At 38.8% G+C, this 25,893-nt stretch overlaps 1 protein-coding gene across 11 annotated transcripts in view; it reads left to right on the top strand.

Moving 5' to 3' along the window:
• Window positions 1–1,947: 1,947 nt before the first annotated feature.
• The window catches only part of ASPH (aspartate beta-hydroxylase), a 120,397-nt gene continuing 96,451 nt past the window's right edge, over window positions 1,948–25,893 (top strand). For 3 of the 11 annotated variants that reach the window (XM_069779414.1, XM_069779411.1, XM_069779410.1), the window contains exons 1-4: window positions 1,949–2,222; window positions 20,126–20,275; window positions 21,047–21,091; window positions 22,383–22,451. In XM_069779414.1, the coding sequence (XP_069635515.1) occupies window positions 2,162–2,222; window positions 20,126–20,275; window positions 21,047–21,091; window positions 22,383–22,451 (325 nt within the window). In that variant the 5' untranslated portion in view covers window positions 1,949–2,161. Of the gene's footprint in view, window positions 2,223–16,748; window positions 17,081–20,125; window positions 20,276–21,046; window positions 21,092–22,382; window positions 22,452–25,893 lie in introns of those variants that run through there. The other 8 variants (XM_069779405.1, XM_069779407.1, XM_069779413.1 and 5 more) reach the window with 8 other exon arrangements.

Below are 25,893 nucleotides of genomic sequence, written 5' to 3'. Positions count from 1 at the left end.
AATACAAAATGCTGGCAGCTGTGTGCCAATGAAAACAGAAGTAAGGAATTTTACAGTCCATTTACGGTAAAAAATTTTGTTCACAGTAAATCATTAGCAATATCCTTCTAAGTGTCACTGCTCACCCAGTTGCTTCAGTGTTCTCAGTATCTCTTTTCTTATCAAACTGCCACTTCCTATAGTACAGCTTCAGGAAACTATCCCACATTAACCACAAAAAGTTGTTGTCTTACTTGACAGTAATTACTAGTTGCAAGAATATAGTCACACAGGCAGTTATTTTCTACTAATTATTATATTTTCCAGTAATCCCTGTTACAGATTATCAATTTTTTCTTTGTTTCCTCAGGACAACTTTTTCCTTACATTATATTTTCCAATTTGCTAAAATATTAATAATCCATCATTAGCTTTTCTCTGATAAATTGTATGTGGTCATGAGTACATCTGCTCCTCCCTAGCAGCTTTTGAACTTGTTTGGCAGTTTCAGCCTCACTAGACAAAAGGAGAGTGTCTCAAAAATATTAAGTACTTACACATCGTGTGAAAATAAGACTTTGGTAGAGTGCCATAACCAAGTGAAAATTTTGGATACTCAACTGGACTAGATACCGATTAATTCACATGAGAGACCCCAAGAAGCAGGCTTCATTAGTTTTGATGTTCACAAAACTAGTTGCTTTTACTTCTGCTGGCTAAAGTACCCACACTGCCATCCTGTTACTTGACTGAGCACTTTAAGTTCAAATCTCATTCAAAATTACTGATTAATGCTCTTCAGTAAATTATTATTTCTGGTTAGCTTCATTGCATCATTACTCGGTTCGAACCACAGTGCCAACCTTTGTTTTGGGAAAAGCCTTCTCTCTTCACACATCGCTCTTACAAAGGCTCTGATTTCCAAAATTGTTTATTTGGACCTGAAACACTGTATTTATGGTCAGGACTCAAAGGTGGGTTTTGCTTTTTTGTTTCAGAGCTTTACTGTTATGCCAAACTGCTATTTAAGTAAGTCTCCATCCCAATCACTGAGTAACAAGAAGCACCCTGAATTCCCGTGAAAAAGAGACTTGCTTCGTCACAGGCTATTTTAGGTACTTTCAAAGCCTCAAAAAATCTTGTTTGAGAATTCATCCGTTGATGTAACGTACTTGAAACCCCTTCACCACCTCGGCTGAAAAGGCGCTCTCTGAAAGCCTTCACGAGCCACTTCCCACGATTCGAGCGTTTAACTGGATGCGTCGTGAAGGCTTGCACACAGCGGAGGACGGCTTAAGAAGCAGGACAGGATGCTTTCAGCAGTCTCCCTAGCAGTAAGCAGCCCCCCCGCTCACCCAGCTATACCTTCCCAAGCGTTCCACCCCCGGCACGGCGCGGGCGGCGGGGAGGCCCCTCACCCCCGGGGCGCCCCGAGGGCCCGGCCTCGCCCGCCCCCATCGCCGGCCGCTCCTCCCCGGCCGCCGGCTGGCACGCTGCCGGGCACGGAGCCTCCCGGGCGGGCAGGGGGACATCCGAGCACCCTCCCCGCTTCCCGCTCTCGTTTTCCTCACCGAGCTAGAAGACGCCGGGGCCGAACAAGCCCTCGCTCCCGTCCCGTCCCGCCCCACACCGGCAGCCGCCCTCTCCCCTGCCCCGGGCCCGAGCCCCTTTCCCTGCGAGCAGGGAAGGGAACGAGGCGGCTCCCTCCTGACGAAGCGCCCAAACCGGCCGCCACGACGCGGCCCCTCAGCGGCGCGGGCGGCCCTGCCCCCTCCCGGCGCGCGCCCGCCCGCGAGGCCGAAGCCTCGCGAGAGGCCGCCGCTCGCTCCCGCGCTGCCACGTTCAAAGGCGCCGGCGGCGGGGAGCCTGTCGGGCACGCGCACCCGGCACGCCGCCGCCGCCCCGCCTCCTCGCGCCGCCGCCAATCGGAGCCGGGAGGCGCCCCGCCTCGTTCCCGTGGGCGGTCCGCGATTGGCTGGCAGCGGGCGGGCCGGGCGGGGCCGGGTCCCGGCGCGGCGCGGTGGGTGCTGCGCCGCTGTGGCCGCAGGGCGCTCCCGCACGCGGGGCTCAGGTGGTGGCGGCGGTTCCTGACTCGCTCTCGCTGCGGCCCCGCCCCGCCACCGCCGCGCGCGCAGCAGCCGCCGCCGCCGCCGCCGCCCCTCGCTGCCTGACAGGAGGTGCCATGGCCTCACGCAAGAGCTCCCGAGGCGCCGGCGGCAGCCCCGGCCCCGGCTCCAAGAGAGGTGAGCGGCGCCGCTGCGGGAGCGAGGCCGTAGCTCTGGGGGGAAGAGGCGGGGTGCTCCCCGAGGGGCAGCCTGCCGGGGCGGAGCGGGGCGTACCGCCGCGGGGCGGCGGCCGCAGCCCCGGCGCTGGGGGAGGGGCAGGGGCCGATACCGCCCCTCGCCGCGGCGGCAGCGGCGGCGGCGGGGAGCCCCCGGGCGAAGCGAGGGGGTGCTGCGCCTTCTTCTCCGCCTGCGCCTCCCGGCGGGCTGAGGTGCAGCCTCCCCCGCCACCCCCCGCCCCTGCTGCCGGCCCTCGGCGGCGCGGCGCGGGCCTGCGCTCCCCTGGCGCCGCGGGAGCTGGGCGCGGGGGAGGGGGACGACGACGACGGGCGCAGGGACAGATGGCCGAGGTCTGTCCCTCGCGTTTCCGTCGTTGTCCTTCTCGGGAGTTCACGCGGAGGAGGAATTTGCGTGGCCGGGCCTAGGCGGTGGGGACGCCCCTCGAAAGCTCCCCAAAAGGGTTGGGGGGAGCGACGGGCAGGTCGTCTGCCCGGGGCGGGTCTCGGCATCTCTAGGTATCCCGGGAAAGTGCCCTCAGACCTCTTCCTCCTGAAGCCGGGGTTAGGACCGGGATGCCCAGTATCTGATGCTAGTGAAGCCGCTGTTATTCTTGTGTTCAAATTCAGATGTTGGAGTATCTCCTCAAGCTGACCTGTTTAACAACACTAGTCTAAAGCTAGAAGATCTATTGTGGATGTCGCATCTAAGCTGATGGTTTCTCTAACTGTAGAAGCAAGGAGAAGTACTCTTGGAAAAATGCAAGCAGAGGGGTTTTCGAGACAGCTATCTCCCCCCCGCCCCCCTTCCCAATAAAGAACACCTTACCAAATCTCACTATTCATAAACTACTGTGTGTGGACAGTTTAGTTAGGGAAAGCTCTATGTGCAGTAGCATTTTTAACCATAGCAGAACATGCTTAAAAGAGGAAAAAAACTATATACTTCTGGAGTCACTATGCAACCATGCACGCTGCACTAAAGAAAGGAAGTGCTGTTACCAGAGATTGACTGTTTGCTCCTTGTAGCTTCTTTGGTTTTGAGCTTGACATGCACAGAGCTCCAGTGATGAAATATGGTAATGACACTGAAATAATATCTGATATAACGACACTGATATAGTATCAATGTATTGAATATAGCAATAATATGGAGAACAGTATTAATTAAAGGATGAACCATATAGGATTAGTTTACTTATAACATGATGAATTAAGAGAAAAAGATTTCAAACATACTTAAGCATAAAAGAGTTTAGAGATGATATTACAATGTTTATGGAAGTGGTTTGGGTTTTTTTAATTTTCTTTTTTTTTTTTAAATCTTTCTTTTTCAATTGCTGGCCTATGCTGTAGAGTCTATATTGCACTTTTTGTTTGGACTGGAGGTGCTCTGATCATCATGCAGCATGAAGCATGTTAAATACAGATTTTCAATTACAATGCATTCAGAACATGCATCCCTGGTTTGATTTTGAATATTAAACATGGTTCTGTTAGTATTTTAAATATCATTTTAAAGGTTCGTCAACATTTGAAAAATAAATTTATCAGGAAACTGAATCTCTGACTTAATAAAAAAGTATTCCATTGGTTTTTATTTTCAGTCTGAGTAAAATTTTATCTCTTTGTATTAAAACATATCTGGTTTGTGTAATTGCACTGGGGACTCTTTATTTACTGTTATCTATGAGGAGATGAAGCAGCATGAGTAATGTGTTAAGCACTCTCCGAAGATGTAACCTCTTAAATTTAGACGAATGTTTTGTTAGTTTCAGCAACTCTTAGTTAGAATCCATTGGACAGCCATAGAAATTACAGCATGAAGCTGATGCTGTTTTCATAGTTGCAGCTGCAGGAAGAGGTAATGGATGATTACTCCTGTGCGAATAAAAGAACAGCTAGAGGAGCAGAGTCTTCACAGCAGCCAGTAAGCTTTCCACAGTGGAGGGATGTGAAAATGAGATGAGGAAATAATTTTGAGATGTCTAGTAATTGGGACTGTGAAGTATGCAAACCTCAAGTTTGAGGCAGATCTTGAAAATGTTGTAGTATTCACTTTCACAGCAGTTCATGGGAGAGGATGTGGCTTCTTGCCAAGGCATTGCTCATAGCTCTGAAACCACTGAAGTTGACAGCACATCTAAAAATCTGTGCACTGAAGACAATGCCAGCATCTGTCTGAATGTAGTAATCTGCTTTTACGTTTCCGCACTAGAAAATATTGACAGTAATCTTACAATAGATTAAGTCTGAAATAGTTATGAGTGTAGTTTATGTAGGTGCTTTCAGATTCACTGAAATGTCAGAAGTGGAACTAAATATTTTTTAGAAATAGAACTCTACCTTTTGCTTTCAAAAGTCATATACTAGAAGCTGTCAAATCAATCCTAAAAAAAAAAAAAAAAAAAAAAAGCTTTGTACTGCTGCTGATGGACGCTGCTTTGAAAGTGACATTTACAGAATTGTGTGAATATGCCAGTTACTTTATTTGGAGTACGGAAGCAAAAAACAGGTCAAAATTTGACAGTTTGGGGATACTTAGAGAGGGAAACGTGTTTGTTATTATCTTTACTGGAAAGTTTGGCTTCTTGTCGCTAGCCTGCAGAACCTATTGTAAAAACTGTGGCCTCTCTAAAGGAAGAAAATCAATTTTAAACAGCTAAATGAAGTAATGGATACTTGCTGGAATATTACTTAAAGCTTCATTAGATGGTTTTGGTACAGGAACAAATGCGTGTCACCTTGTCAAGATTTAACTCCCTCAAATTTCATGAGATGGGAAATTTGGAATTGTCTTCGGCGTTAGTAGGTAGTTGTGGAGAAGCTCTCCAGTAAGAGTGAGGATCAGCAGCAGCCCAGCTACTTTTGAAATACAGGTGGCTGAAAAAATATGAATTAACTTGTAAGCCATGCTTACTTGTAGGAGTACTGATGATAAGGCATCTATCATTATGTTGCTGTGTGGTTGTCTTTTGTCTTACGGTACGTAAGCAAGGACTTACTTAAACATAATTCTCAGTGATCATATAGTTGTGCAATAATTGCTCTCTGTTTTCTTTCTATTTCTAATGACAAGTGGTAGAGTAGTTCTCCAGTAAGCTAGGCACTATATAAAACCCACATTTCTAACAAGAGGCATCATCTGTATCTACAGAAAACTATTTTCTATTAGAAAAATAATAAATCCTACCTCTGCTGGTTCTGAGGCCATGTTGTCATCACACAGATTGAAGTCAAAGAACTCTACTGTTGCTTTGACAAATTTTCTTTAATCTCCATAATAATGATTGAGATTGTCTTCTGACATTCCCTGCTTTCTTCTGCAAGATCCCAGAAGATGTTTGATTTCACTTTTTCCTGTTTTAACCATGTAGTTTCCTTATATATCAAAATGCAAATGTAGTGCCAAGCTTTTAACTCCTTCTACTCATCTTTTGGACCTTCTAAGTTCCCTTAATCTAATCCGTTCATTAATTTCTGGCTTTTCAGCTTTCTTCAAATTTGGGGGGTTTTTTGGTATGTGTTCAAGTTGACCTGATGTCCTTATCCAATTGCAGTTTTGTGCTAATATTACTTCTTTTTTAGTTAACAGTATCACTTGCTGGAGCATGTCCAGAGAAGGGCAACAAAGCTGGTGAGGCGCCTAGAGCACAAGTCTTATGAGGAGCAGCTGAGGGAGCTGGGGCTGTTTAGTCTGGAGAAAAGGAGGCTCGGAGGAGACCTTATCACTCTCTACAACTACCTGAAAGGAGGTTGTAGTGAGGTGGGTGCTGGTCTCTTCTGTCAGGTGGCTGGAGATAGCACAAGAGGAAATAGCCTCAAGCTGCGGCAGGGGAGGTTTAGATTGGATATTAGGAAAAATTTCTTTACTGAAAGGGTTGTCAGGCATTGGAACAGGCTGCCCAGGGAAGTGGTTGAGTCACCATCCCTGGAGGTATTAAAAAAAGCACGTAGACGGGGTACTTCAGGACATGGTTTAGTTGGGCATGGTGGTGTTGGGTTGACAGTTGGACTTGATGATCTTAGAGGTCTTTTCCAAATTTAATTATTCTATTCTATTCTAGAATGATAGTTGTGCCTGTTAATTTGCATGAAGTTTGACATTTTATCTCATCTCTATTGTAAAGACTACTTTATAGTGTACTTTCTTTGGGTGAGGCTCTCCGTTAGCTTTTTAATTTACATAAAGAGCAGAGGAAATTCATCAGCTAAACAGGTCACTTTTTTCCTCCTGAAGCTCTTTTGTTGGCTCTTGGGAACATTGAACTTCACTTCATGCTTTAAGTGGGATTGCCCATGCTCGCTCTGGTCTCTCTCAGCTACCCAGCTGTGCTGTGGTATAACATCTCCTTTTCTTACACCATGGATTTTATGTAAATATGATGCTTCCATCTATCTAAAAATTCTGTCTCTAATTTCTGATCTGAACTACTGGCCAGTGTGCTTGCTTTATGCTCTTGACTTTACAATTGTGTAGTGTATCATCTGATTTCTTGTGTTAGAATCTATCCATTATTTCCTTCTTCATTTTAATTGTAATCCTTAGGAAGAAGGGTATTAAGGTGTTGGAGGTCATAAGTGAGGTGTGAATTTGGGATGCTCTGTGGGGCTTAACAAATGTTTTGACTGGTTTGTCCCAAGTCTAACCTGTAGTGTTTGCTAATACAAATTCTCATGCATTCAGTTATTGTGCTGCTCAGTGCTTTGATTTGGCTACTTAAACTCAATGTTACAATGTTTTCTTGTAACATCTTTGGTATTCAGGAGTATACAATGGAATGTTATTACTTTGTTAGAGTTGCTATACAGCTATTGCAGACAAATGAGAAATTCTTTGTGTGTCACTGGTGGAATCTTTATATACTGTTTTAGAAATGTTGCAGGGATTTCTTCACCAAGCTTATCGTATTGCCTAATTTAGTTGCTTACGACTAGTCAAAGATCTTGAATTTTTACCATTAGTGCCAGATATTACTATTTTTTAAACAGTTTGGCACAGACTGGTAAAAAACATGTCTCTGTGTTCGGAACGAGATGGATTTAACCAGGAAAGTTGTTTATGACTTGTGAGACTAATTCTAGATCTCTGAGTTTTAATGGCATTTGTGTATCTAATAGCTAACTATAGCTTTCAAAGTATGAATTGATCATGTCAGTGATAAAGTATCTAAATAACAGCAACTCTGTGTGTGTGTGCGTGTGTTTCTTCCCTAAATCTTCAGAAAACCCTGAAAGATGTGCTAATACAAATAGCAAAACGATGAAAATGCAGACAGCCACGTCTTTGTGATTCATCTGTCTGCCTTGTGTCTTGTTCAGGGTGGCCTTTCTGGAAAACATTTTAACATATTGTAAAATAAACTGCCAAATTAAATAGTGGTAGCAACAGAAACGATCCAAACATCTATAATTTACATGGTATGTTGCAGCGGTGCCATCAGTGAAATTACTGGTTTTGCTGGGTCTGCCTCCCCACCCCCCCCTTTTTCCTCTCTTCTCCTCTCCTCTCCTCTCCTCTCCTCTCCTCTCCTCTCCTCTCCTCTCCTCCCCTCTCCTCTCCTCTCCTCCCCTCTCCTCTCCTCTCCTCTCCTCTCCTCTCCTCTCCTCTCCTCTCCTCCCCTCTCCCCTCTCCCCTCTCCCCTCTCCCCTCTCCCCTCTCCCCTCTCCCCTCTCCCCTCTCCCCTCCTCTCGGCAGTAACTCTTCAAACAAGTCAGTTTTCTTAAAATTGTTAACACAGGTATTCCTCTGCATACATGAGCAGATTTGCATTGGAATAGTGAGTCCTTGATATACCTCTTCATTCATTTGTCTAGAGCTAGAGTTAAATGAGCCTCCTATAAAGGCAACCCTGTCGTCTCTTAGGCTTATCTGTAAGAAACTTTCTATACACCGTTAGCTATTGAAAGGTACAGTAACTGACTGCCAAGGTCACCCTGCAATGAAAAATTATCAATTTGAACACAGTATATGCTTCTATGACTTGTTTTTCCATGTTGCCTGGTATTTGGATTTCTTCCCATTGCTTTTTCTCAAGAAAGTATTATTTCGGGTTTTAAGATTGATACCGAAGTGTAGCAGGATTGACATAAAAACAAAGAGAGCCTGATACTTTCCCTGTACTAGGACTTTTTCTCCTTAAGAATTCTGGAGCACTGGGAGATTCCTCTCCATTCTTCCGGACATGCTGCCGCTTCATAAAGACATCAAGGAAAGTTTTCCTGCCCCTTTTGATGCAGGGGTGGCTGAAATCTTGGGACTGCTCTGTGTTGTCTAATGTGTCTTACCTGCATGCAGGAAGTCATTGTGGGCTAAAAGATACTATTTGTCGTGCTTCAAATATGGAGGATCCTTGCATTTGTAATCTGCAAGGATGTCTGCGTTCATACAGTTTTTGAGTATTTCATTCGTTAAGAGTTTAAATGGTATGTAAGAGAGGTAACTTTTTCAATAGCCTTTTGAGGATAGAGGTGTTTAAAATGCTGGGTGGAGAACCTAAAGTATCACTAATAATCTTAGGGAGACAAAGTTGGAGTATATTTTCTCAGATTTTGGCAATTACTCTGAGAATGCACATGAAAATTCCCCATCAGAGGTGGTAGCTAGTCTAGGTTGAGACTCCAGGGATGTATATCATATGGGGGGATTAAGGAGTTAAATTTTTCTACAGTTCAATACTATAGGTCTATCTAGTCTGAGGTTGCTCTGCAGTCTTCCTCTTTTCAATTCCCCTTCCCTGTACCTGAATTAGTAGCTGTGCTGGTGCTAGGTGAACCACACAGGGAACTGATAAGCCAAAAGCTGACTCTTCTCTTTTTTCCCCAGACTGGCTCAGTGCACAGCTTTATGGAAAGTCATTTGGGTAGAAGAGAAGAGATGACAATGAGTGGCTGGGCATTAGGGGAGGGTGAGGTTGAATCTAGACTTTTATGTTCAGTCATGTCACCATGGAGCCATGGTGTGAACATAGAAGGTGAATGGTTTGGTTGGATGTGCTAATGTAATGGCTGGATATATAAGGGCTTCAGTAAACACAACAGAATTTACTAGCAGTAGAAGGCATGTGTGTTAAGATTATTTCTAGTTACAGGCTACATAAAGAGGTGAGATTTCAATATTGCTGTTTCTTTAAATTGAAAACCACTTTACCGATCACCTGTATGAAAAGAAAAGTTCATTTTCAGCTGGACCTTTCTGAATCACTTTGAAACAAGTAATAAGTGTTCCTGTGCTAATACTTATGTTGAATTCTTCATTGTAGAGAACTTGAGCAGTGAAGTTCTGAGTTACCCCAAGTGGTTCTTTCCTGATGAAGATCACAAACTGGTAATCTGTGTGATAGCCTGCAGCAATCTTTTTCCTAACTGCATCCTATGGGCTAGCTCTTTGCATGGAAGAGTTGTGACCTATGCTTTGAAGTGGAAATCATAACTCTAGTATGTGTCTTTAAACACACTGGAAATTAAGTATGCATATAAGCATCTACTGAGTTTGAACAGACTGTAGTATGTGTGGTTCAGCTTTGTCAGAACTTTTTAAATGAAGAAAATTTTACTCTTTTTATAGGAAGTTGCACTATTACTATGCATGTACTTACCTGGTGTAACAAATGCCACCAAGCTGTTTGTTTGAAGACTTTCTTTATAAATATTTAATAGCTAGGGGTTTTGTAACTATTGGGTAGCTGTTTTCTTGTTTTACAATTTTTTTTTTCCTGTGGTTCTGTTTGAATGATGATCAACAATTAATTACTAATGTAACATATCTCACTCTCTCACTTTTTACACTAGAGGTTTTTAAGTTGGTTTGGTTTGGTTTGGTTTTTTTTAGCATTATTAAAAAAAGTTCATATAGCAGTTTGTAACTGTGGTACTGTTTCTTTCCATAGTAACTGGAGGACACAGTGCTATCTTTGGAAGCAAGAAAGTTGTAAAAAGAGCAATACTTTTTGCAACTGAGATCCCGTAACAGCGTATTTTAACAACTTGTTATAAGACTTTAGGTATGAGACACCTAAAAACTCTTTTGAACTCTGTAGGACTTGCAGATGCATAGCACCTCTATGAACTAACACCTAATTAAATTGACTTAGTATCAGACTTGAAACTTTGCTAAGTTTTAGGCATTAAATACAGGATTTAAAAATGTTCTTTCTTCCATGAGCAGAAACCCATGAATAGCAGAGTTTAAGGTACTTGCATGGCAACTAGAGTTCTATTTGCTTCTATTTGAAACTCCCTCATACCATGAAAAAAATTGAAAGAACTGAAATGACATCATCCATTTTCTTTCTTTTGTGGCTTAATTAGGACTTGTTGCTAAAACAAATTGATGTGACCCACATTACAGAATAAGAAAATGGAACAAGGAAAAAATACCCTAAAATTAATGCCAGCATGCTATACACAGAGATGAGGATTTTCAACCTTATGTAATAGAAACTTTTTTAAAGGTCACCACCAGCAGGATTTGCATGTTCTGGGCTTAAGTATTTCTTGTATTTCCTTTCCACATTTACCTTTCCTGAACTTTGCTCTGGCCTAAATACAACTAAATATTTAATTAACCTAATAATTATGTAGGTTTATTGGCTACATTAAGTCATTCAGGTACAAGATAGAGGTAGATTGTATAATTTTAGATCTTATTTCCAAATGTTCTGTGGGAGAGAGCTGGTTAATCAAAATAGCAGCTATTAAAAATCTTTTAAGTCATCTGCAGTTAAAATCAGTATTAATTTTATTTCCTCCTCAGTTTTATAGCCAATACAGGTATGTTGATCCTGTAGCGAGAGACAAACCAAAATGTCTTTAAAAGTTTGTAGTCTTAACCGTAAATTTTTTGGCTTGATGTTGAAGTCAAGTAAGTTTACAAGAGGCAAGTTCTACATTAAGTTTTGGACATCAATTCTATTTTGTGTTTGCATATACATAAAAGCAAAACTTGAGAAAATTGACTAACGCATTTAGGAAAAATATCAGAATCTAGGAGGGTGTACTTTTCTGTAGAAATCTATTTAGATTATTAGGTAAATAGATAACACAAAAGATTTTTGTTCTGTCTTTACAGGACTTTTATTTTTTCCTGAAGTGCTAACTCTCTAAGCCTGTTAGTATACTATCCTTAAGTTTGTGGAAGAAAGGTTTTAAAAAAAAAAAAAATCCAAACTATTCAGGTAGTATGTGATGGATGCGTTAAATACTGCTTTAAATATATTCGTGTTGATAGGCAGTGTTCATTATAAAACTTTTTCAAGTTGTAAGGACTGTTGTTGTTAGCCATTTAAGCTGTGTGCACATCTGTGTTTATTTTTTCCTTGTAATAAATCCTAGCTGAAGAACTATTCAGAAAAAATGTTCATCTGAATAACCAGAAAGAAAAACCCAAAACATGGCTTGGACAAAATTTGACTAGCTTTTGAAAGTGATCATCTTTGTAGCATGTTTAGAAAGGGAGCAGGTGCAGATTCAGGATTGTCTCTTATTAACATATTATCTCTGTATTCATTTTTACCTCCTCTAACTTCAGCAGTTATGCTTAGATAAACAGAGCTCCAGAGGAGAGTTGTTAACAGCAGCAGCTCTTATGGTGCAAACAGCTGGTCTCTCGAAACCTCACTGAAAAGTGCAGACCTAGCACTGCAAGTAGAATTCACTGTTGTGCTGTATTTAGATGAAGTGCCTTTGACAAGTCTTATGAACCTGTGCAACCTCCTAGGACAGAATTTCCCATTAAGTTTCTTTTTGTCTTTAATTTGTGACTGTTTTTCCTCTTAAAAAGAAAAACTTATGTTTCCTTAAATAAAAAAGCAAAGCCAGTCATTCTTGTGATGTTTCTTGTATTAGTAGACTTCTTCTGAATAAATTTTCTGATTTTTGTTGGTTATGTATGTCTTAGAAGAATCATTTAAATGGAAAGGAATCAGGATTTGTTCACTGTTTATAGTCAGAATAAATGTAACTACATAAGAATAGTAATAAAAACCAAAACGGCCACCCTGGGGATGATGCTTGATATCAGTCAGCCAGCTGATAATCTTATTCTTGTTTTGTGTTGGATTTTTTTTCTGAAGAATAATTAATTCTGACTTAGCTGCAAGCTAATGTGATTTGTTACTAAAAAACTCTTCTAAATATTGTGCCACTTCCTGTGAACCAGAAAGGTATCTATAGGCTTAAAAGTACTTTGAACTGTAACAGCTTATATTCAGAAATGGGCAGACTTTTTAAAAGTATTGACCATCTCTCTCTATAAACTGAATGTAAAAAAGGAAAAAACCCACATGTATCATTTACTTGAAGCATACTTTCTGATAATAGGGTTGCAGATCTGATTCTGTGTAGAACATGACTGGAAAGAGTGGTTTCTTACTTCTGTGCAATACTTTGGTAATTGGAGCTCTCACCCAGGATAGAGGAGAAAAAGATTTAATTGCATTTTCTTCTTGAAGAAGTTTGGTTGACTTTTGGTGTTGCAGCTGCTGTTTATGGGGTATACTTGAACACTAGTGAGAGTGTGTATTTTAAATTCCTGTCGTTGAAACTGTCTGTTTCAATCCAACGTGAAACAGAGATTCAGCCTGCTGAGAGTGAGCCTGACGATAGGCTGGTTATGTCTGGAGTCACCTTTCTTACCTAGAAAGGAGGGGAAAAACTGGGCTTTAGTCTCTGTTCTGCAGAGCTCCTCTTTTACAAATTGCTCTTGTGGCCAGTTAAAATTTGACTGTGAAGGACTAAAATGGCTTTGTTCTCATACCCTTGGGTATACTTAACAATGTGTTTTAGACCTCCGAAGAAATTCAGACAGTGTTCCCCAGAGGAGAGAACTGAATCTCTGATCTTTCACATCCTGATTAAGTGCTGAATTCGAGGAGATAGTTCAATGGAATTGCTTCATCATTGAAGGGAGGAGCTTCCTTTCACTAGGGAAGTTCAGCAAGGTGCTTATGATCCTAGAGGGTTTTTTACATATTTTGTGATGCACCTCTGCCTCCTCCCCCTCCCCCTGCCCCCAGGTGGCCACCCTCAGCATCTCTGTGATCAGCCTGCTTAGTTGTTGAATCCTGAATTTATGACTTTGCTCTCGTTTTCAGTATTTATGTTCTTTTATTGTTTGTATAGTAGGATACTTTACTATGAGAAATTTTGTAGGGATTGAAAATTAAGGACCTTAAAGGTTTATGTGAGGATTGATTATACATGGAATAAGGAAAAGTTCCTCAAATACTAATATAAAAATCTGAAGTGGCAGCAGGAGAGCCAAAACTGCCTTTCATTTGGCTAATTTATTATTTCAACTTTAAGTTCTGGTCATTGTGTTTTCTTTGAACTTAGAGCTCTTTCTGTTCCATCCATTCCCCAGTTCCTAACTATTAAGTTTCTGATTTAGTTTATTAAAGTCCTTTGATAATGCACAGGTATCTTTATAACTATGTAGACTAGATTATATAAAGTGCAGAGCAGAGATCTAGTTTTTAATGATAATAATAATAATAAATGCCACTTTTTTTCCCCCTAATTTCCATTAAGGCTGCTGTGCTGAAGAAGATTTCTTACATACCAAAAGGAAGAATCAATTTTGTATCACAAAGAGTTTATATTGAATTTATTAAAAGTAAACTTTTACCTTAAACTTTAGATCTTATCTCTAAAGACCCTGCTGTCATGACTGATTGTAAAACAAAAATTTCCAAGTTTGGATACGTGAAAGCTTAAAGTTGGAATATTTTATAAGTGATACCGTAAGTATTTTAGTAAAAATCTCTATCTCCCTTACAAAATGAAATAGAGTTTGTAAAAGCACATTAAAAGCCCAGATTTGTCCATTAAAAGTATATTATTCCACCCTTGGTACACTGAATGAAAATTAAAGATGAAAATCTGGTTTACCTCAGGATAGGGCTTGCAATCATTATGGTGTGCGGACTTCTCAGAATGGAACAGTTCAACACATGTGCTTATTGAGTCTAGATTTTAAAATACATATCACAAAAAGTATGTATGTATATATAAATACACATATTTGACCTGTCTCATGGTAGTGAGGGGGGAAAAAAAAGCTCATATTTTAATATGCAGAGGAAAATAGTATCAAGAGAGAATGCTGTAAACTTCCCTCTAATAGATATTTTACTCAAAATACTTGTTACTGACCCCCCACCTCAAAAACCTTTGTGGAAAACCCATTTAAAATAATCAACTGCAATTTTATTACTGAGAATGGCTTGCAACAGTTGTTTTATTGTTAATCATGCTGGAACAGATAATTTGACAAAAATATCAAGCGGTAGTAGGCCATGCTCATACAAGAGAGGTTGTTTTTTGTCTTTGCACTGCTACTAGTTCAGCTCTATTGGTGGTAGGACAGTTGTAACTTTAGGGGTTTTTTATTTCTCTCTGGTATCTGTTATTTATCACTCTGCATTTTGCTTTTAAAACGAGCTTGTTCTAAAGTCTTCCTATGATCTAGCTGATTGATAATTTTTACTTCTGAAATGTGATTTTTAGATATTTCTTTGAGGTTAGTGTTTTGTTGTTTTTCCTTTTACTGTGTTTTTCTAATTTCTAGTAACTGCCTGCTGGTGAGCAATTCAATTTAACCTCTGTCTTTCACAAAATAACCAAAATTACATTGTTTGATATTTTTGACTATAGCATTTAGAGAGATAACGTGTAAGCCGGATTTTTCAAGGTGTGTGTTAATGCATGTTGTTCATGGGGTGTGTAATCAGTTTTGTGGCCCTTTGGTCCATCTTCCTTTTGATGAGTTTGAAGAGTTTCCCCATTTTAGCTGTAGCCTCCCCTTTCAGCAAGGAAGGTGTTTGTCATTTCTTGGGAAGACATGTTCTTGCAATCAATTGTGTGTTAGTTTAGATTGGGAATGTACATTTGAAATTAATTTCTTGACTGTCTCTACTCACTTTGCTTTTAGGTGTTGTGCTGTTGTCCCTGAATATACTTGCTTAGGTTTGAGTGAAATGAAACAGAAAGGTATGCTGCAACCACTTATGGGCATTCAGCCTGGTAAGATCTAGTCTGGAGCAATCCCTCCAAAATACATATAATATGGGCTTCAGGTTCTCAGCATCAGTTGAATGCTCTATGAATCCACTTGTAAGATCTGGCATCTGCAAATGCAGGTGCAGCTGAAGTGAAGTTGCAATAGGTTTTATATGCTATAGACTATATATCATTGCGTGTAGAATTATTTCCCTTAATAAGCTGTTGATTTCTGCATGTATTTGGTGACTTTTAACCTTTGTTTAAATTTTCCTCTGATCTTGCTCTAAGTCACTTGTGCATCACATAAATCACAGAAATGTAGTAGTGAGGAGATCTTTCTTAAAGCATGTTTGATGTATTCAAGTGGTTTTAAGGATAGTTAAAAGATACACTAGTTATAGAATCAACTGCCTATAGTTCCTTTACATCCATTTGAAAAGTCTTAAACTCGGTTGTTATTTCTCACTTCTTTTCTCCCCTGAACTTATTGGGAATTGCATTTGGTAATTAGTTTCTGGATGTTAAAACTGCAGGAGGTGTATGTTGTTTTTCAAAGTAGCTGTAACATTCACTCCATCCACCTGATGGCTATGTTATTTAAAGAAGTGTGAGGAAAGAAGGGCAGAGTGCTAGATCCTGAAGTTTTTATTAGGGTTGCTCTTAATTAGAAATCAGTTTGTTTCTGTCTTCCACCCACCCAAAAGGAGCGTGCTTTTGTTTGAAATGCAGTGGGAAAAGAATAGTTTGCTAAAATTGAACATGTAAGTTGAATAGTGTATTAGTGTTTTTTTCCCTCTTTTTCTGGTCCTTAAGAAGAAGAGAGTACGTTGATCAATAATCATTTGTATTAGCTTTAAATTGTACAGGTAGCATGCATATTGTCAGAATTTGAAGGAGGGGTCAGATGAGTTAGTGTTAGTCCTTTCTGGAAAGGGAAGGCAACAAAGCAAAATCAATACCTCTGCTACTTTTAACAAATACGCAATAGAAATTTTGCCTGATTTAGCTTTATGGCATGTGATGTCTTGCACTCTAAGGAAGGAGGCTTTGCTTTGGCAAAACTATGAGTAACCCTCCTTTGGGTCTGCTAGAAGTAGATATGAGATGTACTGGGGAACAGCTCTGATCTGAAAATTCTTTGGCAAGAATGTGTGTGGTTGGTTTCAAGTAACTCTTTTAGAAGACTCAAAAGTATGTTTTACAAATCAGCTGTCTTTTATTGTTAAAGTGGCTAGCAAGTTTCAAATGAGCAGTCTCTACAGGATACTCTGGAAGCCTGGTAGAGGAGTGCCAACATGGAGAAAGTTTCTTGGGTGAGGGCCAACTTAACAAATGCAAGCAGGCAAGCTTTGTGTCCAGACTTGTGTTTCAGCTTACGCCAATGGATTTAATGTCCTTAGAGCTCAGGCACTGAGGCATACATTGCAGCAAAAATACTACAGTACAGTGTGCTCAGTTTCATTCGCTGCTGTGTTTGATGTTGGAGGATTAAGGGGAGGGGAAAGGATCAACTACCCAGGATGCTTTGTTAGGAGGAGTAAGTGAATTTGATTGTCGTCAGAACTAGATTGCCATATGAGTTCTGAAAAGCGTTTGGCTCCTGAGGATAACTGTTCTAAAAATAGATTCGGAGGACAGGTTTCGCTTGGGTCCAGTTTCGGGTTCCAGCTGAGCTGGCTTTAGGAAACTTGTTTGCTCCTGTTGCAAGACTACAGTGAGGATAAATTGTTTCTTATTCCGCCTTCAACATTAATTTTTGGAGATATCGACACACTCGCTCTGTCTGGAAATCGAGCACTAATGTTATGGCTGACGACACAGGTATAATCCTAACTTTTTTGTGAGCAAATGGAAAATGCGTAGTTGCAAATACCAGCTGTGTCTGATTTTATAATCAGCAGAATAACTGGCTTAGTGTGGTATGTTGGTGTTTTCTAGCCAGTTTGCTGTTCTAGTCTGCATTACGGGGCTGCCTCTGTTCTCTGATTAAATGTTCTCTGGAGTAGAGGTGTTTCATGAGTTTATGGCAGGTGGTTAATTGTAACTTAGTTTTTGCTTGAGTAGAGCAGATATTAACATAAGAGACATTATTTTGTCTTCAAATATCTGACATTAAGGTTATTTTTGGAGTATGTGACATTACTAGGTGTCTTTAACGTAAGCTAAAGTAAAAGGGAAAAGGTTTTCATACATTTTTATCTAGGTGTGACTCTTAATGTGGGGTGGGCAAGGTATAGGACTTTTAAAGATTTGCCGTTGAGGGATAGAGCACACTTGAAAACTTCCCGATGTCTGCATAAAGACATCTGGTGGTGTAAGCACAGGCTTACCAGATATGGCAAGTGACCTACTTCTGACATGGCTGGGAGCGTGTGCAGGGAAGGGGCTTGAATTGAGAATTAACTGTCTGGAATGAGCTGTGAGCCAGCGCCAGTCCTTGCAATGTTTTGTTCTGACCCTATGTGTAGGGTTATCTGTGCAGACCATAGGTAAATTTTAGGTTACATAACTTACTTTTTTATTAAAATGTTGCATGATCAAGCTGCCATGGTTGAATTCTTTGCAGAATTTTTCAAGAGTTTTGAAAGTAATTTTCCTATAAGATAGGAAGCCACAGCATAAAAATGTATCTTTAACTGTTGTGAATGATACTTTTATAGCAGAATCTGTTTTTGAGGGATTTGCATGAAAGTCTTTTAAACTGGAAAAAATATGAACAGCTATGCTTGATTACTTAAATAAGTTGTCTTTACTTTCTTTTTCCTGTTCTCTTCTTCTAATAAGTAAAGCCCCTTTCTTCAGAGGCAACTAGCAATAAACAGTAGAAAGCAGTGTGGTAAATGAGTAAGCATGAAGCACAGTAAGATTCTCTTTCCTGTTTGCCTCTTCCACTACCTGGTTTGCTATAGAACAAAGTTGTAACCTGGAATCATTTAAAATGTTTTTAGCCTTAAAGTTTCATTTTAAATATATAAAAAGCTTCCATTGACTGCATTGGAACACAGCAGTAGCAAGGTTCTGCTGTTACATAGTGTAATTGTTTATTTCTGAATATTAAGATTTCCAGCTCGAGTACTTTAAGTAATTTTCATATACAGTTGATCCTATTTCTGAATGTACTGGTACATGCTGCTTGTCTTTACCTCTATTTTCAGGCTACCCGTACATCTTTCCTACAAGAGAGATGTTGTGATGAGTAATGTATATGGACCTTGCACGTGTGTAATTAGGGTGCTGTGCAGTGGCAAGCAATACATGCCTGATGTGAGGCTAAGTTGTCTGGGTTTCTCTCTAAATGTTATTGAACAGCCTATACCACGGCAACTTTGTGTTTAAAAAAGAAAAGAAACTAAGTAGTTGATATTTGATCTTTGTGAGTAGTCTTAATAAACTTTTTTTTTTCCAATAAAATACTGAGCTGAGTAAAACATGATGTGAGTCAGTTGGGTTTTTTTATTGGTCTGAACTCGATATATAGCACAATGAATGTAATAAAAGGTTAGTTTATTACAGCTGTTGAACCTGACAGCAAGCAGGGTCTGAAAGTACTTCTATATAATATCTATTACAGAAATAAGTCAGTCACCAATCTCTCATTACTCATCTTTCAGAGCTACTCCATTGTATTCTAAAACCCAGTCATGTTGATATTTAGCTATTGAGGGTATTTTTTGTCTTTTTCTATGATCAGTGTTGATAAATACATAAAACATTACTTGCAATTAGTGTGATAAAGTTAACTCTCTACCTTATTACATTATCACAATATTCATGACAAAGTTCCTCGAGTATTTCAAAATATGTAAGAACTAGTTTTACTTCAATAACTAGGACTGAAAGTGGCTGAACAGGGAAAGGCTGGTGCTTAGAATGGAATGAAGTGAAATAGGCTGATAGACATGAAACTGTGGGTAAGTGCCGCCCTTGCAGCAGTAGTATCAGGAGGCAGAAGAGCAGACCTTGAGAAAGGCCACAGGCATCTTTCTGGATGCACATTTATTTACTACATGTATCCCTCTTTCCCTAAAATGATCCTAAAGCAACAGAGCAAGCAATTCATGTCTTCTGTAGTAGTGATGCCCATTTGGAACCCCCTACCCATATGCTAGGTTGAGGTCTCTCTTTTCCCAGTGGTTTGTTTATAACTACTGTATTTTTTGTATACGCTTACTTTCCATATGTGCAGTTATAAATGAAGCTGTGATTTGCATTACGTCTCCTTGTCATCCTTCTACTTCTATGTTCCATGGGACTGGAAGTCTAAAGGTATTCAGCATGTAGTGAATCTCTGCTAGATTCTAAGGAACAGGAAAGATATTTTTAGTTGGTAGAATGTCTGAACTTGGAGTCTTACCCTTAATATGGTTTAGATTTTAGAGCCTTCTTAGGATATTTGAATTTTCATGTTGATTCTGTGAGCTAGTTCAACTAGCTTTGAAACTTGCTTCAGAAGAAACGCTTTTCTTCCAAGCTGTTTCTGCTGGTCATATTGCCCTCTGGTGGCGGTTTGAGAACTGTTGGCACAAATGCAAACCATCTCAAAAATGTTAAGCTGTGTATAAACGTGCACTAAAGGGGAGGAAGGGGGGATTTCCAACTAAGTTGTTAAGACAAATTACATGAGGGTTTTTGGTGTTTGGTTGGTTATAGGGCTTTTACTTAGATAATCATCAAGCTTCCCACCGTAATTCAGTGTGATACGAAAAGCAAGTAGCAGTGGTGAAGTTAAAAAAAAAAAAAAAAAGTGTTACTCAAATGTCTTGTATTCTGTGTAGTCATAAGAAACAAGATTTATAATTATATCCTCAAACTTAATTTTGTCTTTTACAAATCCACTTTTCCTACTTGTTTGCCTTATTTTAACAGAGACTAAGCATGGAGGAAGCAAGAATGGAAAGAAAGAAGGCCTCTCTGGAAGCTCGTTTTTCACCTGGTTTATGGTAATTGCTTTGCTGGGAGTTTGGACGTCAGTAGCAGTTGTCTGGTTTGAACTTGTAGATTATGAAGAAGTTCTAGGTAAGAATTTTAAGTCTTAAGACACTTCTAATAATTGTTATGATATGCACTAAATGGAGGCCATTTTAAATTTCTAGATACCAGATTTGACTACTGTGGTGTTTGCAAATGACCTACATGACAAGAATAGGCAATGTAGCTTAAAAAGTATGTTTTAATGCTGAACTCCATTATGATAAAATGGGGTTCTCATAAGACTATAAAAGTTTATTAACATACTGCATTTATTAAAGAATTGAAAAAGTCTCCAAGGATAGAACTGGATCTCTTTGTCACACACATACTGTAGTTCATTTGAAATGTCAGCTAAATATGTATTGTTTCAAATTAAGGTCTCAAACTTGCAGCAGTGGTTGAAAATGGGCAGCTAATGTTACTACTCCTCTGATGGACTGTGTTGCCCATAGAGTCAGGACAACTGATGAGTCATCCTCTCATGAATGAGCTGTTGAATGACCTCAGTTTTAAGCTTATAACAGTAATAATTGTATCTCAATATGACAATGTTAAGATAGTATTGTTAATGTAATATCTAAGCGTAAAAATTAATGTCTTGAAGGTCAAGATGTATGTCCATAGGTAGAGCTATTGTCCCTGATGTTGTAGGATTCAACATGCACTTTTGCAACTGCTGGTTTTACAAGCTTTACAGCTTTACAAATCTGTTGGTACATGCTTTTTTGATCTGGACTGATTTTAAAAGAAGCTTCTGGTTTGAAATTGGGTCTAGTGATGCAAATAATGGTTTCTATATTTTTACCACACATGCAGCCAAAGCAAAGGATTTCCGTTATAACTTGTCAGAGGTCCTACAAGGTAGGATATTAGAGAAATAAGCTTGCTTTACAGTCCCTTGGCTAAAAATTTCGGTTTACTTTTTTATGTTTTTAATTTTTTAGAGAATTACTATTCTTCTACAATGACATGAAACTCAGTCATTTTTCATCTGTCTCATTCTTCATGGTATTGAAGATGATACAATTCTTATTTCTAGAGAATTACATTTATTCCACCAGTCTGCTGTGTTTAACCATAAACCGATAAAGATCCTTTCTAACTGATTGCTTCCGTGCAATGGTGATGGCCTTATTTTTGTCTGTTCTAGACCCAAGTTTGAAATTTTTCTTCCACAAAATTTTTCTGATTTTCTAAGCACCATATTAAGAACTATATTTAATTTATTTTAATGGCAATCAAGTTCTGCCTCCATTTAGAGAATGACAAGTGTAATGGTAAACTGGCAAACTATAAGGAATCAGAGTTATTCTGCAAACAGTGGGAAAGATTTCAATCCTATTAAAAGTTGTGTCTGAATTTTATCAAAACTAATTAGATAGCTCTGTACTCACTTGGTGATCCCAGGAGACTTCTAATCCTAGATACCACAATTCTATGCTAAAAATTCTTTTTGAATAGAAGCTGAGTTCTCCTTTTGCATATACTTAGGACTGGTAGAGCTGCAGTTTCAAAAATAAAAGTGAGAAGTCTGACATGGTAGTCACCTGTAAAAGGATGGACAACTTTTTTGTCTGCAGTGAATGTTACACAGTTGTTGATAAAAATTATGAATGTTTTTCCTTTGTTCAGGAAGTAGGTTGCTTACCTTCTATTAACTTGGCACTAAAAATTATATACCTATCTTTTTTTTTTCTGAGAATTTAGAATGGCAAGAAGCATATAATCAGAAAACAAATGGTGATTATTTGATTAATTCTTGTTTTATTGTTTGTTTTCCCTCAAACATCTTGAATGTTCCTTGTGAACTTAAATTTTATTCTGAGCAAAACATGTTTATATAAAGCACATGAGTTAAGTACAGATTCATTTTAAATCTGTGAGCACCAGAATAAATGTGTGGAAAAAAGACTAACTTGTATTCTTATAATACTAGACTAAAGTCTAGGAAATGCCAAAAGGAACTTGAAATAATTGTAATATTTTCCAGGAAATTTAAAATGTGGTTAAGAGGAGTGCGGCTAAATCATTAAAAAAAAAAAAATGGTAACAACCTAGCTTTGACAGTCAACCATTGCACATTCAAAGCACTGTGCTGGAAACAAACTGCTGAATCCCTAATTCTCTCTTCTTCGTCTCCTTGTGTTTCTAGGCAAGCTTGGGATATATGATGCTGATGGAGATGGAGATTTTGATGTGGAAGATGCTAAAGTATTGCTAGGCGAGTACCAACACTGGTGGAATAATCCATATAATTCAGTTGTCATATTAATGTTTGTTTGTTTTTTTTAATGTCAGAACAATATTTCTGGTTTTTCCAAATCGGAGAACTTAAATTGATTTAATTGTGGTGGGTTTTTTCTTAACGCAAGTTGTAGGATTGTGTGTGCAACTTGTTGTAGCAAGTTGTGTTCTTTTTCTCCTAATACAGCAATGTAAGTGGAAAGCATTTAATTACTTACAGGATGATTTTGAAGTTAGGTGGCTGATGCTGCTGTATCAATTGTTGAAAGATGGTTGTGATTATTAATAAATTTATCAGAGGCAGGGCTTAAGATGCTTCAAGAGTTAAAACATTGTTTATGTTAACATGTTAAGCCAGGTTCATTTTAAAATGTCTTCCAACAGGCCTTTGTGCTTCTTAGATGACTACTTGTTTAGCATATTTTTGTGCTGTCTTTCCTCTATTCTGAGTTATCCACAAGTCTGTTCATTTTCTTTGCCCTTCAGAAATCCTACATGACATGGATTTTTCTTCTTTGATGTTGAAACACTGGTTTTTAGGCTTCTGTTCATTGTAGTTTGGGAGAATGTCTTTCTGCTCACTATGTATCTTCAAAGAGAAATTTCAGTCGCTAAACATGCTTTGTGATACTGCCCTTCTACCTACATCTTCTAGCAGTTAAAGCACTACTATCTTCAGCTTCACAATCAAGCATTGGAAAGATGCTTCTTGCATACCTGATGTTAGAAAGTTTACTTTTCTGTAATTGACTTGGTCAAATGTAAACCTATTCTGAGCATGCAAACCTAGCAAGTTAAACAAACAAAACAACAAAAACCCCCAGCATAGTAAATAATAGTTTGAGCATAGGGCAAAGTGGAACGTCTCAATCTAGTCAAAGTTATCAATAGTATATTAGGATGTTATGGCTTGCTGTTTGAAACTCATACTCCATAAAAGTCAGTTTATCATCAGTTTATTTTTCCACACTTAGGTTTGGAGAAATAAGCAAGTCTTTTGGGGGAGTTTTTTTAATCCCTTCATGGTTAAAGAAGACCCATGCAACCAATATTACTGAACCAGTTTGCAGTGGTGTGAATGTAAGAGGCACTCCAAAGAATCTCCAGTGCTCTGAATAACTTCAGAGCTACAAACTTGGCGTTAATTATAAATGGTGAATAAGATAACACTTTGTATAGTTATAATCCTAATCTTTCTCTGTCTAGTGTATAGAAAATGGATATCAATCGCCTGTGGGTCATATTAGTCAGAGTCAGATTGCCAAGGTGGTAGCCAGAAACATGCTGCTGCTTTGTTACATGTCTGTTTTATGCAACTTGATAAGGCTGGGAATTCTGCCAGTACATGACAGTGTTTCTATTATAAGCTTGTCTTATCACGCATTTAAATCTTATACTTCAAATGTGACATTAAAAGGTCACAGATCAAAAGTTATTTTTAATATTTTTGAATACTTGCTTGGAAATACCATTTAATCGCATTTAAGTTTATTTTCTGCAGTGCAAAGGAAATGGTAAATTTTGAAAAATTAGACAACATTGATAAAATTTATGAATATAAAAATATAGTTTTTCTAATAACTAGCATATAAAATTATTAACTGAAGTTCCCAGTAAATTATTGTGCTTGTTTGTATTTTGCATTTAATATGAACTAAAAAATGAATACCACTATGCAGACTAAAATTATTTCATTGATGCAGAAACTGGAAGACTAGATTCCCTCTTGAGAAATTTATCTTCCAGAATTAAGCCTTTATAGTAAAGAAAACCGTATAGTAAGCCTATATTCAACTGCATTAAGGTAACTTTCTAAATATTGAATGCATAGCTCCTTTTATATTTTATTTGTGAGGAGCTTGTTAGTATGTATGTTGTATTTGAAGACTTGTTACTTTCTGGGATTTTTCTCTGGGTCAGACTACCATAACAGCAAGTAGTTTCTCTGCTAGTTTAATATTGACTTAAAAAGAAGATACTACTTTTTGATGTTTAATGATAGGAAGTAATATTTTTTTTTTTTTTCCTGCTCTTCAGCTATTACTGAACTACTGTATATTGAAGTTGTGGCAAGTATAGTGGTTTAATGTTGTCCACTTCCATAATCTTTAGGTTTTGCTACAAATTGAAAGATTTAATTTCCATATTAATGATAAAAATATTTTTAAGTTAATTTAATTTTGAGAAATGCTTCTACCAGCATGAGTTTATTTTATATTTCAAAGAATGGTTTAGTAGCTGATATCTTAGTAGTTTTCTGTACTACTCAGGCATGCCTAAATAGAAGAATTAAAATTTATTAATTTATTTCTTGTATGTATAAGGTATGATAGAGGTTTGATGATTAAGTTCTCTTGAGGTATTTATGTAATTTTAAAAACAGTGTGCAAGAAGTGTGTTCTTCCCCTCTTCCCTGTCTCCCCCCTCCCTGAGCAAGAGCGGGGAGGGGGAAACACCTAAAACCCTGCCAGCCAACCAACCCCAAATATTTTTTTGAGTTAGTTTTGTATCCATTTATAAAAAAAATATCCAGGGTGGAAATGCAAACTTGTCAAAGCTAGTCTGCAGTTATCTTGCAGATTCTTTCTTTTTCACAGGTGTTTGTGAGGTTCTGTTTACTGAATTCCTTTTGGTAATGGGAAGAGAGGCTTAATCCCCTCCTTTGAGGGCTGCTGTTACCAATAGTTCTTATCCCACTTTTTGTCCATGTTGCTCTGATTGTTCTTTGAAGGAAGTTATTCTTCTCAGGAGGAGTGTTACACCTCTGTACTTGCTTTAGCTCAGTATAGAGAAACAGTGGCTTTAGTCGTATTACAAAAAAATGCATGTATAGGTAGTACTAATGTCTCTTGTAATAGAATCTTTGGAGCTGAGCTATTTTTTATACTTCAGTCCTTTTTAACAAGCAACAATATCCTGAGAAATTCTTCTTAAATGGCTGCAGTAGTTAGTATAATTTTGGAACTGCAGCTACAGAAAGTCATCAATGTATTGTTCATGTGGATTTAGTTCAGAGTCGTCGGGCTATGCAGAAAATGGAAAAAAAAAACCCAACCGTAGTGTATGAGCAAACAAAGGGTATTTAACAGTAGAATCCAAGCTTCTGTAAACCAGCTTTTTTCCCCTGGTTCACCTATAGTAGAAAAAGATGTTTGCAAGCAGTTGTACAAAGATTGTACATTCAGAAAATCTGTGTGAGATAATGGGAGTTAAAAGAATGCTTTTGTATGGTTAAGCTGTTTAGGATAAGTTTCATACTCTTCTCTATTTTTCTCATGTTCTACTCTAGCACCTTCGAATATTAAAGGCTTGTATATGCTCATTCTCATAAAAGAGATGTTTGCGGGAGAAGAAAGGCTTTGTCCTATTAAATTGTCATGGTTTAACCCCAGCCAGCAACTAAGCACCACGCAGCTGCT

This window comes from Haliaeetus albicilla, chromosome 3 (assembly GCF_947461875.1).
Source record: "Haliaeetus albicilla chromosome 3, bHalAlb1.1, whole genome shotgun sequence".
NCBI lineage: Eukaryota > Metazoa > Chordata > Aves > Accipitriformes > Accipitridae > Haliaeetus > Haliaeetus albicilla.
Note: the sequence above shows the minus strand (reverse complement) of the source record. Positions and strands in the feature narration are given on the sequence as shown.